The sequence below is a fragment of the Dysidea avara genome, chromosome 15 (genome assembly GCF_963678975.1).
Source record: "Dysidea avara chromosome 15, odDysAvar1.4, whole genome shotgun sequence".
Lineage (NCBI taxonomy): Eukaryota > Metazoa > Porifera > Demospongiae > Dictyoceratida > Dysideidae > Dysidea > Dysidea avara.
The window spans coordinates 12,413,765-12,431,511 of NC_089286.1; the positions used below are offsets into that span (position 1 = coordinate 12,413,765).

General features: G+C 39.7%; 1 protein-coding gene across 3 annotated transcripts in view; it reads left to right on the forward strand.

Moving 5' to 3' along the window:
* LOC136245830 (uncharacterized) overlaps positions 1-17,066 on the forward strand; it is a 38,292-nt gene extending 21,226 nt beyond the window's left edge. The window contains exons 3-7 of one of the 3 annotated variants that reach the window (XM_066037303.1): positions 5,066-5,425; positions 5,469-5,525; positions 5,588-5,674; positions 6,212-6,323; positions 16,975-17,066. In XM_066037303.1, coding sequence (XP_065893375.1) covers positions 5,400-5,425; positions 5,469-5,525; positions 5,588-5,674; positions 6,212-6,323; positions 16,975-17,049 — 357 coding nt within the window. In that variant the 5' untranslated portion in view covers positions 5,066-5,399 and the 3' untranslated portion in view covers positions 17,050-17,066. Of the gene's footprint in view, positions 1-5,065; positions 5,526-5,587; positions 5,675-5,712; positions 5,882-6,095; positions 6,324-8,507; positions 8,619-8,981; positions 9,100-16,974 lie in introns of those variants that run through there. The other 2 variants (XR_010696147.1, XR_010696148.1) reach the window with 2 other exon arrangements.
* The last annotated feature ends 681 nt before the right edge of the window (positions 17,067-17,747 follow it).

A 17,747-nucleotide genomic window follows, 5' to 3' on the forward strand; every position in this document is an offset into this window, starting at 1 on the left:
GCTAAGTACTTGTATGTACTTGAGTACTTAAAGTACTTGTAAGTACTTGTAAGTACTGCAAACATTGTACATAGTTTGTACACAGTGGGTATACAATGAAAATATCAAAATTGCATGAAGGTGCAATTTACAACTTCTTGTGATTCTTCTACTGCCTTCCCCAACCTTACTGTGTATCATGTTGCCACGATTAATGATGTCGCCAATGCTGTTGTTCAAGTCAGTGCGTTTTAAGAGTTTAAGAGAGAGAATAGTTGACAAAAACCAACCCCCCTAGGCACACTTACATACCACAATACACTGAATACAGCATATATTTTACTACAGCAAAATGTACTTGTACTTTACTTAAGTACTTCCAGCATGTACTTGTACTTTACTTAAGTATTCTCTTGATTGCTGCTGGAGTACTTGTACTTGTACTTGGAAAATTCAAAAGTACTTGTACTTTACTTAAGTACTGTTAAATGTACTTGGCCCCATGTCTGGTAGTGAGTGACGGCAGTGCTCAGGACCATAGCTAGTTACTGCATGTATTCTATGTACAATACATCATTTTCAGTGTGATTTTCTTATCATGTATATACTGTACCATATTCTAATCATGTTCAATCATTAATATAAATTATTGATTTTTGCCAATAACAACATGCATACATTTCAGTCAATCTTTGTCAGTATCAGCTTCTGTAAGGAGCTTCTTTAGTTTTTTTACATGCTTTGAAGGCCCACAGTAAATATATTTGCAAGGTACTTCTAGGCCTTTTCCTTTCTTCCTTCTTCCAGTAATACGACAGTATACAGAGCCCCCATGTGAAATAAAACGCCACGTGATCATTGCAAAATTTTCTGGAATGTGGCCTACTATCTGGTGATCTTTAATTACAGCTACGGCGAAATCATCATATGGATTGCTGTACTCTTGTTCGAGGTAGAGTTGCTCTCCTATTACTGGTCTCCATACTGTTTTATAAACATGGTGGCCTCGAACCACGCTATAGATTTCGTAGTCTGCTTCACTTCGTAGTCTACTCGCTTCACTCGTCTCACCAGCTGCCATGGTCTTCTAAACTCACCAGAGCTAATAAACTCCGGTCTCGTATAGTAGCCGGTCTCGTATAGTAGCCGGTCTCGTTTAGTAGCCGGGGTTAAAAGTTGCTTGAAGGAAATAAACGCCCGGGCCGTAATTCGAGGCAATACGGTATGTTGCAAGAGCTACCTACAAGTTGCCAAAATAGTAAGTGAAGCGTAGTTGGTGAGTTCTCACGTTCTCACACTTACCATTCCATAACTGTACACGTCTAGTTTTACAGAAACATACACTGTGTCAGTTTCAGGTGCTGCATATTATTATTATTTGTTTACTGTACAGAAACCTCCATATGGAGTATATAGTACAACAGATTAAATTAAGAATAAATTGTAGTGATTGTACTTAGCTATAATTAATACATTGTTTAAATGTGCTTAAGGTAGGTGATTCCACAGTACTGCTAGATAGGTTGGATGACACAGAATCAATGTCATGCTTACGTCTAAGTTCAGGATCCTCAGATGTTGATTCAATAACATTATGTACTATAACATTCAAATGTCTCTTAGATTTTTCTTCATTAATGTAGGAAGACACCATTTCAGATATTTGCTCTTTAGACTGAGAAACCGGCTCTGTTTGAAGAGTGGGCTGTGTTTGGTCACTAGGATTTACTTCTATTGAATCCACAAGTTGTAATTTCTTCAGATTGTCCTCTATCTCCGTTAGTCTAATCTCCATTTCATCCTGCTTATCTTGTATGTCTGTGAAGAACTTCAGGGCTAGTGCGACTTTTGGTTTATACACAGTACACAAAAACATGACATTTGATTCAGTGGGCTGACGATCCTATATATCTGCTAGTGCTTCTAATTGCCATTTCTCACACCAATCACATTCAACACAATCAGTACTTGACTCCTTACTACAAGTAACACACAAACTAGCTGACTTCTTCCCTTCCTTGGACGGTGGAGTTCCCCCTGGTACTCTTCCACGCTTTGGCATACTCAAAATTGTTGTTCACAATAAAACTATAGGAAACACCACAACAAAAACAGAACAAACAAGTATGATCACCTTGAGTCAGATGACATACCAGCTGAACAAGGGAGTTGTCCTGGATAAAATTACATAGAAGATTAGCAACAGGAGAACTTTTCAAAGGTACTGTCAAATGCCAATCTATCTCAGGAACATGCCAATATTGTTGTTGCTGGTGCTGTTGTTGATGCTGATGTTGCCATTGTTGTTACAGGCGTAGGGTACATCATCCTCGGAGCCTGTATGTAATAACAATGAATACATTTCTGTAAGATGAAAACGTGATACCTGAGTTGATGTATGCAAGCTCATTGTATGGGTCCCAGTTACCGGCATCCATGTATCTTAATTCATCGAGTCTGTAGAGATGTCATTTCTTCAACTAATGAGCCGGTGTGATACTGCTTGTTGTGGTAGTAGGTGGTACAAAAGGGAAGCTGCTAAAAGATGGTAAGGGTGTTGAATTGTAACTAGTCGATGATGCCACCACTGCAGATGTAACAGCTGGAAGAATTACCGCTTGTAAACTGACAGGTGCTGTCATTGGTGGCACACTAACTCGTGTCTTCACTACACTGGCCGGCGTCATCACTATAGCCAAACTGGCCGGCGTCGTCACTGCAGCCAAACCAACTGACATCATCATTGGTGGCGAACTGGCTGGTGTCGTCACTGGTGATGAACTGGTTGATGTCGTCACTGGTGGCAAGCTGACTGGTGTTGTGCAGGTATTACGGATGATCTTGAGGAACTAGTTGCTGGGACCTGTAGAGAACTACACCCTACTTCAGAGGTAGGTGTAACGAATAAAATAGTACCTGTAAATTGTAAAATATAAGTGATTATACAGTTTATTCTGATTTGCATACTGCATCTTTTCTTTTTATGGTTGGCTTTTCTGCTTCGTTGCTACTCTCTTTATATTTCCTTTTTTTTGTAATTGGTGCTGCTGGAGTGATACCCGGTGAAACCCATTCACCAGTGACAAACTTGTCTTTGAGCTTGTCCATTTCAATTTTACTGCCTGGAATGTAGTGTCTATATATTTCCTCTTGCCAACCTCACACTTCTCCCCTATGGCCACTTTCTCTGGCTTCACTTTTGAAGCAGCGCTAATGGAAGAAACGCTTCCCTCTGGCCAATAAGTTATGGCTGTGGGCAAAATTTCTGCTCTATACTCAGCAAGTAGTTCATTAAAAAGTTTCCCTGCAGAATGGCGATCAGACAATAGTATTTTTAAGCTTTGCAATGATCTCAGCTGAGCTAGAGTTTTTACCTAATGCTCGCTGTACACCTTCAACATAAGAAAGAATTTCTTGGAAAACTTTTGTGTTTTGCGCAGATCCCGAAAAAATGTGTCTAATCCCAAGAGTGTATGTAACTGCTTCTTCGGTCCTAACATCAAAAGTTGAAAAATGTTCACCAAACTTGGTAGTCCCATCTGTCTGCAAGGTGGTAGAGCCAGGGGTTTGTAAAAGTTCTTCACCAAGTTGAGCTTGTGCAAGTACTAGAGATTCAAGAATCATTTGGCAAGTCAAGCCATAACTTGGTAAACGACTGACAGATTTATGTACTAATCCAACAACTGAATGTGTTACTGTATAATACTCTCAATAGCAGCTTGACGTATTATATTGAAATACGTCTAGCAATTAGCCAATAGAATTAGTATTACACTTGTTTGTCAAGGTCTCTTGACAAAAATCTATAATACTAATTTGATTGGCTAAAATTCAGGTGGTGTCTTCGTGTTGCACACACGAATTATAAAGAAATAAAATACATTATTTCAGTATTTAAAGCTATATTTCAGTATTTCTCTGCGATCTCGTATAGTCTCTAGTAGTCTCCTATAGTCTCTAGTAGTCTCCTATAGTCTCTAGTGGTCTCCTATAGTCTCTATGGTCTCTAGCAGTCTCTTATAGTCTTCTATAGTCTCTGGTAGTCTCTAGTAGTCTCGAGCAGTCTCTAGTAGTCTCTATAGTCTCTAGTAGTCTCCAGTAGTCTCCTATAGTGTCTATGGTCTCTAGTAGTCTCCTATAGTCTCCAGTAGTCTCCTATAGTCTCTAGTAGTCTCCTATAGTCTCTAGTAGTCTCCTATAGTCTCTAGTAGTCTCCTATAGTCTCTAGTAGTCTCCTATAGTCTCTAGTAGTCTCCTATAGTCTCTAGTAGTCTCCGATAGTCTCCTATAGTCTCTAGTAGTCTCCTATAGTCTCTAGTAGTCTCCCATGGTCTCTAGTAGTCTCCTATAGTCTCTAGTAGTCTCCCATGGTCTCTAGCAGTCTCTATGGTCTCTAGCAGTCTCTATGGTCTTTAGTAGTCTCTATGGTCTCTAGTAGTCTCCTATAGTCTGTAGTAGTCTCCTATAGTCTCTAGTAGTCTCCTATAGTCTCTAGTAGTCTCCTATAGTCTCTAGTAGTCTCTTGCAGTCTCCGATAGTCTCCTATAGTCTCTAGCAGTCTCCTATAGTCTCTATCAGTCTCCCATGGTCTCTAGCAGTCTCCGATAGTCTCTAGTAGTCTCCTATAGTCTCTAGCAGTCTCCCATGGTCTCTAGTAGTCTCCTATAGTATCCCATGGTCTCTAGCAGTCTCCGATAGTCTCCTATAGTCTCTAGTAGTCTCCTATAGTCTCTAGTAGTCTCCCATGGTCTCTAGCAGTCTCCTATAGTCTCTAGCAGTCTCCTATAGTCTCTAGTAGTCTCCAGTAGTCTCCCATGGTCTCTAGCAGTCTCCCATGGTCTCTAGTAGTCTCCTATAGTCTCTATAGTAGTCTCCTATAGTATATCATATATTGCTACCCCATACACATAAACATTATTTCATTCATCAAATCCAAGCTAGCTACTCCATTTATGCACTAGCCGTATAACAAGCTATGCTAGATAGCCAATGCTGGTCAGAATTTTGTAATAATATTAATAATTGCTTATTACTAATATTGTGTATTGTGTATTAACTTGCTTATGTCATTAATCATCCAATATAGACATCCGTATCATCACTGTCTCATCTGTTGTACTGACGACTCACCACATTGCAGTGAACTGGAATCCCAAGTCTAGCAAAGCCGGCTGTGGCAAAGATTAACTTGTAATACTCATACACATTGCTTCAGATCTGTGTATATATTATTTCAAGTTTTAATTAACTTGTGTTCTGTATTGTAAACTGTTTAAAACTTGTTTATACCTTCACATAGTAATCTATGCTCTCACGTGTGCCATATCCACCTCACCAGATGCACGTGCACACATAAATAAAATGGCGGTGTGAATAGCGTGGCACTGAACTCAACTCGTGTATTAGTGGTGATTGTTTACATGGAAGTGGATGTTTCCATACTTGGGTGAGGAAATTGTGGTTTCGCCCAACCTTCATTTATTTGTTAGGAAACGTGTAAACAATCGGCAACCATCGGCAGTGCGGACAAACTTAAACCTGAATAGGTTAGTGATTCAACCATCAGTTCGTCAAGTCCCCAATCCAATTGATGTGAACATCCCAATAGGTGCACACTGTTTCAAATAACGATTGCAGGAAAGGCGGGGTTACAAGCGGGAGGAGACCGACAATCATGGTTCCATCAAATAACATTGTGAGTGTTGGGTATAGAGCAATAGTGTTCTATTACTATTTATTTAATAAATTGCTCGTATGAATTATATTTGAACACTTGGATGGCTTACTTGTGTATAAGCACGCAATGGATCGAGGTAAGTTGGAAGGCTACGAATGTGCATTGGAAGTTATTATCTGTGATTGTGGGTTTGAGTTTATTCTGACTGAAATGTTGGAGAACAGAGTAAGGATTCTTGTGAGCTGGAGACATGAGTTTTGTATTAATACATTGTTTTCCACTGTGTGACGTTAAGGGGGGGGGGGGGGGGGGGTCAGGAGTTAGCAAGCATACCAAAATCAGTTTGGAGATGTCCCTTTAGTTGCAACATTGGATTATTAATTTGTTCCCACCGTGGCAAGCCGCTGATACATATTAATTTTGTTATTTTCTACTTTAGGACACATGTAGACCATCGGCAGTGTGGACAAACTTTAACCTGAATATGCTAGTTTGCTTAGCCATTACGTCAAGTCCCTAATCCAATTGTTACAATTATTGTGAACATCCCAATAGGTGCTCGCCATCCCAAATACAGATTGCAGGAAAGGCGAGGTGGTTTTCGTCCAACCCTAAGGCGGGTTGTAATCGGGAGGAGACCGACAAAAATGGTTCATCAAATAACACTGTGAGTCTTGGTTGTATATAGAACAACAATTACTATTTAGTTTATAAATGGTGTACAATTGTACTGTGTGTGTGTGTGTGTGTGTGTGGGTTTAGTTAGTCCAAAGGGTTGTTTGGATCCAGATTCTTCTTCCATTTCTTTGTTGGAATGGTTGAGCTACTCCTTGTTGTACGCCTTTTTCCATTCTCGCTGTCCTGCCCATTATGACCCTCTTCGTCATCGCTGCTACTAGTGATCTCACCTGTCCAATGTTAAATAAACCATGACATCATGCGTGGCTAGTGTGCTCACCTGCCGAAAATTGATCATCCTTTGGTTCTATTATTGTACGATTGTTGTCATCCACAGGCTCTGTGCTACCTGTAGACACAGACAATATTAGTTTGGAATTATAAGAAGCCTGCGTTTACCATCAGGGCTGGCTGGTTTAGTCAATGGCCCAGTCTTGGGTTCCACCCCCACTGGCACACTGGTAGCTGTGTAAGTAATATTGATCATGTCCCCACAAGGTCACAAAAACTTAATCACCTTGGCAGACTGTTACGGTAATGTTTTCCGGTAGTGTGTCCTGCCAAACTACCGTGCACTTTCTAGATTTGGAATTTGTGCCTCTCTTTATAGTGCAGTTATTGGTTCCTTTCGGCACAAAGTCTCTTGCCACGTTGTTAGCCCCCATCTTGCAGCATTTGACTGCATCCCTGATAACGGTTGCGCTGTTTGTTAGAGCTTGCGCCATGTCCTCGAGGCAGATTGCCACGGCTCTTCTCCCTTGGAGCGTTACCCCTGTCCGCATGCTCTGTAATACCTGTGTGTTGTATTAAGATTTACCCTAAGTATAAACCACACGTGCCCAATCCGCTCACCACATGCTTTCCTTTTTCCTCCACCATTTTTTCTGCCCAACTCACTGCCTCTTCTATGGTGCTGAGGACTACTGCCTTTTTAGCATCCAGAGGGTCAAGGGAATGCTCAGCTAGGCGTTGTGGTTCTGTAGGGTACAAGATGGGCAATACCCGTTCTTCGATGAACTCCTCCAGTTCATCCATCAGGTAGCCAAAGTTACTCTCCACAGCAAGCTGCAAAGGTTATTACGATCAGGCACAGTGTACACATGCACATGCGTGCTGTCTCAACAGACGGTATGTTCTAACTACTGCACTATTACTTTTTCTGCAAAGTAAAGGCACACCGTATACCCGGTCACCAGTCTGGGATCCACCCCGGGCAGTCTGCTCATAGTCCTCTTGAAAAGTTCATTGTGGACCTAAGCAACATCATTCCTGAGCGCTTCACCCATACTGATGGCCCATCCGACTGCCGATGAAGCATTTCTGCATGCCACTGAACGCAGCAGACTCAATTTCATTAACCAGTCCCACGGCCGGTTTATCAAAGGGTATCAGCAGCGCTCTTGACATGTACCTACACATGGGACAGAAGAATATTACCACCAACCATCGTTAACAGGTCATTGATGCTTTATCAACTTTGTACAGTTTTATTTTAATCTTATTTTGACTCTTACCTCCTTACGCTGCACACGTTAAAATTGCAGCACAAAAGTGGGATTGAACGCGGCTTGTAAAGTCCTGTCCGCATGTTTCCGGTCAGCTTGCCGTTGCACAGCTGTATCAGCAGATCTCCAATGTCGTCCATGTTTTTTGGATCATCCAGGACAAACGGCAGAGTGGATTTCTTTATTCTCTCCATACACAGACTATCGGAAGTCCCCTTCATCTTCATGAGGTGGCTGACCTCTCTCTGTCCAAACACAGACAGAGTGCACTCTGGCTGTGGATTTTCCTTTAGGGTTATACATAACAGTCGGCCTCGCTAAGATCACACCGCACATACCTGTCTCGGTGTCTCCAAACAAGAATGGAATCAGACACGAACCATTCAGGTCCAGCACGGTGTCATAGTGGAGAGCCATGATGCCCGCTGCTACTGATAGCACACCTGCTCCACAAACCAATGTGTAAGACCTCATCCATGCAATAGCCTGGCTCACCTGCTACAAAATTGTGCTTCAGTGTGCTCTTCATTACCTCCAGTAGCGCATTAAGGGTGTTGCTGGACTCCAGAGGTATGGCAATGTTGCTGAAGAGTGGCGTGTCGTGGTCTACATTAATGTACGAATGAGTGCAGCTTACCACCCTTGACATATGCTTTGTTCCCTTGCAGCGGTCCTTATGGGTGAGTGCTACTTTGAAGGAAGACACTACTCGGTCAATCCATCCAGTGTTGTGATGGCGTCATCCATCAACCATGTGTCACACACGGACATAAAATACTGTGAGTTTCCACTGTCTTGTATGTCACCCTTAGGGTTACCCACACGCACGGTCGCACTTGCCAGCTGACAACCAGCTACCAGATGTGCATGTGCTGCTCACCTGTGTGTATGTATGCTGCCCTAATAGTCCCATCAAATGTATGAAAGGATGATGGAAGGGGTGTTAATGATGGACTATTAATGTTGGCTTCAAACAAATGCATGTGCTGATCGACCACAGACACAAACCCTATATCTATTGGTGGGCTTCAAAAAAAAATTGTGATCTGCCATTGTCGGCTCCTTTGTGTGTGTTGTGGTGTGCATTAATGTACGAATGAGTGCACCTTACCACCCTTGACATATGCTTTGTTCCCTTGCAGGGTGAGTGATACTTTCGAGGAAGATACAACTCAGTCAACTCATCTAGGACCACTTCAGGGCTGGAAGGTGGACGATGACTGACTCAAGTGCTCTTTATTTTCTTATTTAAAAAAAAAAATTTTTATGAATATTTATTATTATTATTAATATTTTGTGCAAATCAATTTTAACTCCTAGTCATCCGGATAGTCTTTAGCACCTTAAATTGCCACAACTTAGATGTGAAATAGTTTGAAAGTTCTACAGCCCCTAAATGGTGACACAGCAAATTGTTTATAATGCCACATAATTATAATCCAGATGACTTGTTTGGCAAAATTGGGGCACATATGTGTACTGAACCACTGAGAACCCTAAGGGGCGCTCTGTTGCACTGTAACCATCAACAATAACTATCAAAGCCTGGATGGCTTGTGGGCCTTAAGGTTAGGGGTGGTTGACTAATATTTGTTTTGTGTTATTTGCCACTAGTGCTATGATTTGTGGTATGTGTAGCCACTTCTGAGAATAAAAAAATGTGTTAATGATGGTGTTGAATGAACATTAATTTTTAGATGCTGTGTTGTCAGGATACTGAGAAACCCTTGGGTAGACATAAGACATAATCAAGCTACAGAAGTGTCAATCACCAGCTGACCATTGAAGCTACCTGCACCTTGGTGACCACCTGGTAAACTGCATGCTGACTCCAAACCATCAACCTTAGGGTACGCCTACATTAATTTGGGTTCTACCTATTGACATTTTATCATCACCTAACCTAACCCTATTATGTCCAGATCCACGACTCCCTGTCACTAGCTAAAGATGTTCTAACTATAATAGTATTGTTGTTTGTGAAGATAGATTGACAAACATGACTGTATATGGCTCTATACACTAAACCCAGTCCTATTGCCTAGCTATACATAATTGCAAGTATTGAGTTAAATGCCTTTTTAAAAATTTTTAAGGTGTTGAATGTCGCCAATGAATGAGGTAGTAATATCGTAGGACGTATACAGTAGTTCGAATTATCACTGGCATGGATTGCCATTGCACTTGTTATTGTGATGTTTAAAAGAAACACTTGACATAATAAGGAAACATAACAAATTAGCACAATCATTGTATAGTTCATCACCACCTGTAGCTGTCCCATTATGTCATCACCGTTAGAATTCCTATATAAAGGGTAAGCTTAAATGACAGTCATACAGTCTACGATCTCATAATGACAAGCTTAGTCTTACTGGTGACTTTGTTCAATTGCTACTTAGCAATGTTCTGCACTATTGGATTCGTGTCAGGGGTACACTTCAAGTCGGAATGGGCCAGTTATGTTCAACTGGTAATAGCTCAACATCAAAGGAACACACAGGGACCATGTGTCTTAAGTACTACCCAATTTTCAGTAATTTGGATGCAAAGTCAAAGTAGTGGTGATATTGAATCTCCTAGACAAGTAAGGATACACACTTAGCCCTGTACTATGAAATGCCATTCACCTTTTTTTTAAATGTATATAACAGATTGCTGATCACAGTATTGATAACAACTTTCCTGGAGTGATAATCTGGGATCCTATCTTACAATTCCCTGATATATTTGCCAGTTTTCAAAGTTCAATGTCAAGCAATGAGGCTGGATGCGACAAGCACATGAAGTTTCTGACATGGCAGGATGGATCACACACACTTAGCCCTGTACTATGAAATGCCATTCACCTTTTTTTTTAAATGTATATAACAGATTGCTGATCACAGTATTGATAACAACTTTCCTGGAGTGATAATCTGGGATCCTATCTTACAATTCCCTGATATATTTGCCAGTTTTCAAAGTTCAATGTCAAGCAATGAGGCTGGATGCGACAAGCACATGAAGTTTCTGACATGGCAGGATGGATCACAACAACGATATAACCCTCGGTGTATTTATGGTCTTGAAGGATGCGTATTGTTGGTGTGTAAAATTTACAGATGTCCCAATGGACATTTCATAGCAACTAGTGATCCTAGGTTTCTGGTCAAGTTTAACAAACGGTGTGTGATTCCATTCTTTCTCCTACACAAAGCTGGTGTGACCCGTGAACTACAATATACTATTTTTCATCATTGTGCATTGGGAATTTCATTTCATGACATTCATAAACTCGTAAAGTGGTCCATTCAAACTCATCTGATCCGGAGGGTTATGAACAAACAATCTCAGCTGCAAGAAGCGTTAGAATGCCCTGACAATCATGTGACACTTTTGAGCATTGATCTCATCATAAATTGTTTTGTTATTACCTACAATGAAGTTAAAGGTTTCATGTCATCTCAAATGTCAACGATAAAAGGTGAAATGATCAGTTGTGACCATACATTTAAACTTGCTTCTTATGTGGGAATTTATCGTTGTGGCAAGTGGGTTCCACAATATGACTCTCTGTTTATCATACAAAACAAAAATGGCGAAGTTTTGTACTGGCAGCTAACAATGGGAACTGCCTATTCAGCAATTCATGATGGCATTGAACATTTGAAAACCAGGAACGATATTAAAATGGTAGTAATTGATAATTGCTGTATGTGGAGGAATATGTTAACTGGTAGTCTTGGTAATGATATAGCTGTTAAATTAGACTTGTTTCATGCTGTTAAAAGAATATCAACAGCTATATCAAAGAAACACCCATACTTCTTTCAAGCACTACAAGATTTTCGTCTGGTCTTCCGATCATGCGGTGATAATGGCATGATAAGAAAACAGCCCACGCCTTCTCCTGACAAACTGTTGCAGAACTTGCAGGTGTACTTATCTAAATGGACTTCTATATGTGACCAGAATTCAAATCCCATACTAACAACAGCAGTGTTTAAGGAAATCAACAACCTCAAAATTCATATCAACAGGGGATGTCTCAGTGGTATTCCAGCTCACTTTGGTACAAACAGGAATGAAAATTTTCACAGGTCTTTAAACTCAAGGTTTTCTGGTAATCGTTTGGGAGTTGAAGTAGCTGTGGCCTTGATAGCTGTGTTTCTACACATGTGGAATAACAAGCGGAATGACAATGACTCATCCAGCATATCCCAGTATCTAATGTCAAGCTTTGGTAGTGATGCATTACCCACCTATGAAGGTCCAAAATTTGGTATAGGTGTATCTTCTAAAAGGACACACCTAATTGATAATGTACCTTTGTCAGGTAAATGCTTCAGCTCTGACACATGGAATACTTTACAGACAGTAGATCAGTATAAGCTTACCCATAAAGAAATCGAACTTACTAATGAAGATTCAGTTTACAATGCATTACATGATGCACTTAGTCTTTTACATGCACAGGAAGTACTTAATAAGATGTCGGATTCACATGTGCCTGTTGGCCGAGTAATGCCATTCCTTGAAGAATGCTCCAATATGCGTAGACAGGAAGATGGTATCCAGGGTAATGACTGCAGTGAGGCCACTCTAATCAATATACTGAAATCATGTGGATTGACACTATCTGTGAAGTTCCTAAGAATGGTGATTGTCTATTTTCATCAGTAATACATTACCTTAGGCAGGTGTTACAGTCAAGTAGTGACTTATGTTTGCTAGAACATTTACAATCAATAGGTATCAGAATTGATAGTCTGTGTGTGGGGTTATTGAGGAATCTAATGGTGGATGAATGGATTGGAAATCAACAAGAATATATACCTTTTCTGGATGACACCATTAACTTTGAGCAAGATGCTGATAATTACAGGGCCAGTGGTATTTACACTACCTCACTAGGGGATGCGATGTTGCTTGGGCTAAGTAATGTACTGCGTTTACAAATAATAGTGTTTACGTCAATACCAAGTTGGCCTTACCTCACTGTTAACCCACATAGTGCCATTGCTTCCAAGGAATCTATGACATGACGGCAGTGGACACTATTCCCCTGTGGTAAAGCTAATGGAAGAGAATTGCATCACTAATGAAGCTGATGTTCCTGCTAAAAGCGATGATAAGCAGACAAAACCTAAAAACAAGTCTTGTAGATGTGGGCGAGGTCAACCAGCACCTGATAGCAATCATCACAATTGTACAAAAAACAATCGATATTCATCCAGATGTCCTTGTTTGAAGGCAATGATATTGTGTACAGATAATTGCCAATGCTTACATTGTGATAATGGCAATGACGATGATGTACATAATAAATGTTCAGGTAAGGAAATAAAAAGGAAGAAGAGACCAAGACACTTTGAACAAGAATACTTGAAAAAAGGCTGGAAATTTATGAAAAGTCATAATGAACAGACCATCAGTGGACTCTGGACAGAACACGAGCATTATTTATTTGTAGCTGCATTCAATGCTTTAAAACAAGACAGTAAAGACGTAAACGCCACAAACTTACTGCAATTATACAACCAAGTACAGCAGGTTATAGAAAGGGATGGCATTGACATCATACTGGCAAACAAGACACTACCTCAAGTAGCCAGCAAACTGTCTCAGCAGGTAAAGGAAATAGACATCCAAGCAAAATGTGGAAAAATAAACTATTTACCTTGAAGAAAAAAAACAAACAAAAAAAAAACCCCGCTAACTCTACAGACATAACATACACATTGTGTGTTAATTCAAGCTAATTATCAAATACATTTGATAGTATTATATGATTGTATAGCTCCTCCTATGTAATCACTTTTCAACTATTGTAGTATGTACTTTACACAGATAAATTTAATTTGGTTCTTTTTTTGTATTCAGTTATGACTAATATACACATATATATCTATATACATACATGTAATAAAAATTGTTTGGCTAAATTGTACCTAAATAGTTTCAAGTTGATATACCATTAAAGCTTTAGTGTAGATAAGGCATCTTGAACCTGGAGATAAACATTACACATTTTTTCCTAATGCATACAGACATGGAACTATGTACGTTAATGTAACCCTACTACAAGGTACAATGTACTAGCTATAATCCTGAGCACAGAGTCCAATGCAACTGCCACATACCTTTCTTGGGTATCATGTAATGTGAATACCTGTCCATGTAATTTATATTTTTTTTGTTACTGACCATAACCATAGCCGTATTCATAATGATGCATACTTCCCTTAGAAATATACTTAAAGAAATACATAAGCCAGTGAACCGCAGTCAACATGTGTTTCTGCCGGCTTAACTGTCAAAGACATACACACTCTATGATGGTTGTAAATACATGGTCCTGAATATAAAAGGGGTTTATGTGTAAGGCTAAAAATGTATATACAAGCCTGTATACATGGATACAAACATGCACACATGAACACACTGCACAGAGTAACACGTGTACACTGGAGTAAATTGTCAAAAACAATGTGTAATAATAACCTTGCCATGGCTAGGACTACATTTTGTCCCACTCTCATTGACCCAGAATCAATATATGTAACTATGAACACACACTACACGTATACCAACCACATTATACAACCCATGCCACCTATACCCATCTCAAGTAATGTATACGTTCACCATATACTAGACATGACCACCGCATTACAACACACACATACAAAAATTGAACACTCACAATAGTTCTGTTGTATAGAGCATCCCATAAAGCCTATGAAGAATATTTAATTTTAACATACCATTTCAAAATGACTAATATAACTGCACGGTTATCCACTCTTTACACAACTGTTACACGCACTACACTCTGTATACAACCGTTGCACGCATTACAATTAGAGATACCCCCACACCACTAGATGGACGCACGCTATAAAGACGTGGGTGATCATGGATAAGGTGGGCTGGTTAACTGTGTCATTAATCATCATATGTTGCGGTCTGGCTATATTTCCTAGAATTAACTTACATATATATTGTATAACCTTCCCAATGGTTTATTCCTTAAAAGGGCAATGATACAGTCTGTACAATAATACCCGTTATAACATGGAGCAGTACACCATAAGCCTTTGTGGACAAATCAATGAATTTTACCACAAAACATCAAGCCACCCTAATCTGAAAAGGCCCAGATTGCCCTTCAATCTTGCTCTGTTCATGCAATGACATACTCCCATAGGTATACACAAAGGAGTCGAAATGCTGATAAAGAATATTAATGCAGACACATCATGACTCACTCACATGCACAGGCGAACATGGCATCCCTGTATATATATGTATATAACCGTGGTCCTGATAACACACACGGGCGCCGCACTGAAATTGAAGTTATGGTGGCCGCAGCCGGCAATGTACCATAGCAGTGCGTGCATATGGAATGGGACCCAGGGTGTTGATCACTATGATTGATTAGAACGTTAATTGATTGAAACCGAACATGGGTGCTTGCTGTTGCAAACATTACAATTAAGTTGTTTGCCAGGGTATGGGAGCATGGAGCCAAGTACATATAGGTAGTGAGATCATGGTTGTATTATGTATAATGAGATATATCCAGTGAGATAACCACTGGCCAGCCTACACTTAAGAGCCACAGTTGAAGTTTGGTGTCCACATAATTGCTTGTACACTGTTGTAACACATTAGCTGCATCCATGACTCAATATCATTGGCTTTGTAGTAGTGCTGATAGTACACCACCTGCAGCTGCTGGGATATTAAAGGGTGAGATTTGTGTGCAGTTTCAAATGTACGTAGAGTTGTGATTTGTCAAATGTGTCTACTGTATGTATGGTATAAGGTTGTCAGTGCACGTGTGTGTGCGTGTGTGTTTGTGTGTGTGTGTATGGGTGGGTGTGTGTGTATGGGTGTGTGTGTGTGTCTGTGTGTGTGATGTAGTGTATGTGTACGTGCGTGCAAGCGAGTTCAACGGCTAGAGTTAATGTATACGTGTGCATTATCCAATTTGGTCAGGGCGCTTTTTAATTTGGAAAGGTTAAATTTTTTTCTTTTGTTGCGGTATTGTTCTTATGTTTTCGAACATAAGTTTACTTAACTAATAACAGGTAGGGTACAGACTGTGGACCCTAGGGTCACATAAGGACCATGCATACAAAGCAGTCCACAACAAATAGCTACAAGCAAGTTTACCGGGCATTTATATCATTGTATTATCCATGCTAGGCTTTATCAGGCTTTAAGGTATACTTTCACGTTTGCGCAGATATGCATTTGCGAGTGTATAAACGTGAGTTGTATGCATAATATGTGTGTGGTTATGCGCCATGTGAATGTCTATGTGTTGTTAACGTCTATATAGCAGTGTTCTTGTGTGGCATGAGTGCTAATACAATCATGTGAATTGTTGTATTATTGTTTCTTTTTAATATTTGTTTAACCTTTTAGAAATTAATTATATTGATGAAGATAGGTGAGCCATTAATAACTTTCATTAGTTAATGCTGACACAGGGGTCTCAATGTGTTAAGTAATGGTTGATTGTTAAACATTCTCAAAGAAGGGTGCTAAGCATTCTCTATTAACAAGTGGTCCTAAATTAGTCTATCAGGCCCCTTAATCAGACTTTGTCATGGGTTAGATACTTTTTTATCTCCACACACATCCAATTTAACACATTCAGCACATCGTAACTTTGAACATGGAGAAACTATGGACTTGAAATTTTCAGTGTCGAGAATACTAACATAATGTAAGGGGTGGTACAATTTTCAGGTTTGTAGCTTTAGTGAGCATCACGTTATGATCTTTCAAATTCATAAAAGTGGATGTGTGTGGAAGACCCCTAGGCCTTTACGCAAATCTGGTCACATATTGTGCTTTAGTGTTCAAAGTGATGATATGGTTTGTATAGAGCTGTACTCAGACAGAGACACTTTTATGACAACAAAAGTTACACTGGTACAATTAACAGGGCACTGTGATACAGTATCTACCATTATTTACTCTTGTACTTTAATAGAACAAGTAGATTACGTTGGCAATAATAGAGGCTACTGAAGTAACTGTAATTTGCTTTATGCATGTATACCAAGCTATACTGTATTGTGTGACTTGGCTGTAGTCAAAAAGTATTATTACTTAATATTTGTATGTTTCCAGAGAGCCAGTGCAATGCACAGACATTTCAAGGCCGGTGAAATGTACCGGGTGTGCAAGGTCGGTGTAGTGCACTGAAGCATGACTGAAATAAGGTGAATAATTGAAGTGTTCATACAGTTGTCGTACATTGTAGCAACCCAAAGCTGTATTACTGAAAATAAATAAATTAAAAACTTTATTTATCATGTTTAATGATTTGTTTATTCACTTTTTTTGTTTGTTTTAGAATGGATGCTGATCAAATTAAAAAAAGTGAGTTGGCATTGTTTAGCATCAGTATGTTATAGAGGAGGGCATCCATTGCCAAATGACAGTCTTTCCCTACAAGTATGACAGTTACCTTTAGCAAAATATCACTAAAAGTATTTTCTAATTTGCACCTCAAGTTGCCTTACTGTCAGCAGTTCCAGGGGGTGCAGACCTACTGCAGGAGTTTGACACTTTATTATAACACAGATTTGGCACCTGTTATATACTGGTGAATGCATTGCTCACCATGATTCACCTCAGTGATGGTAGCTACTACCTACCATCTTTACAGCTTCCCCAGTGTGTTTCCCACAATTAAAAATGGAGTGCTCAATGGTAGCATGCTCTGGCCACATTAAGCTTTCACAATGCCCAGTTAAGTGATGCTCCAGTATAAAGTTGCATGGGTTTAAATCACGGTGAATCCCATCCTCGTCGCCAATATGTCATGTATCAACTTCTGAAAAGTTAGCTTTACAGTAGTTATCATATGTACGCAAAATAATAAAATTAAAAAAAAAACA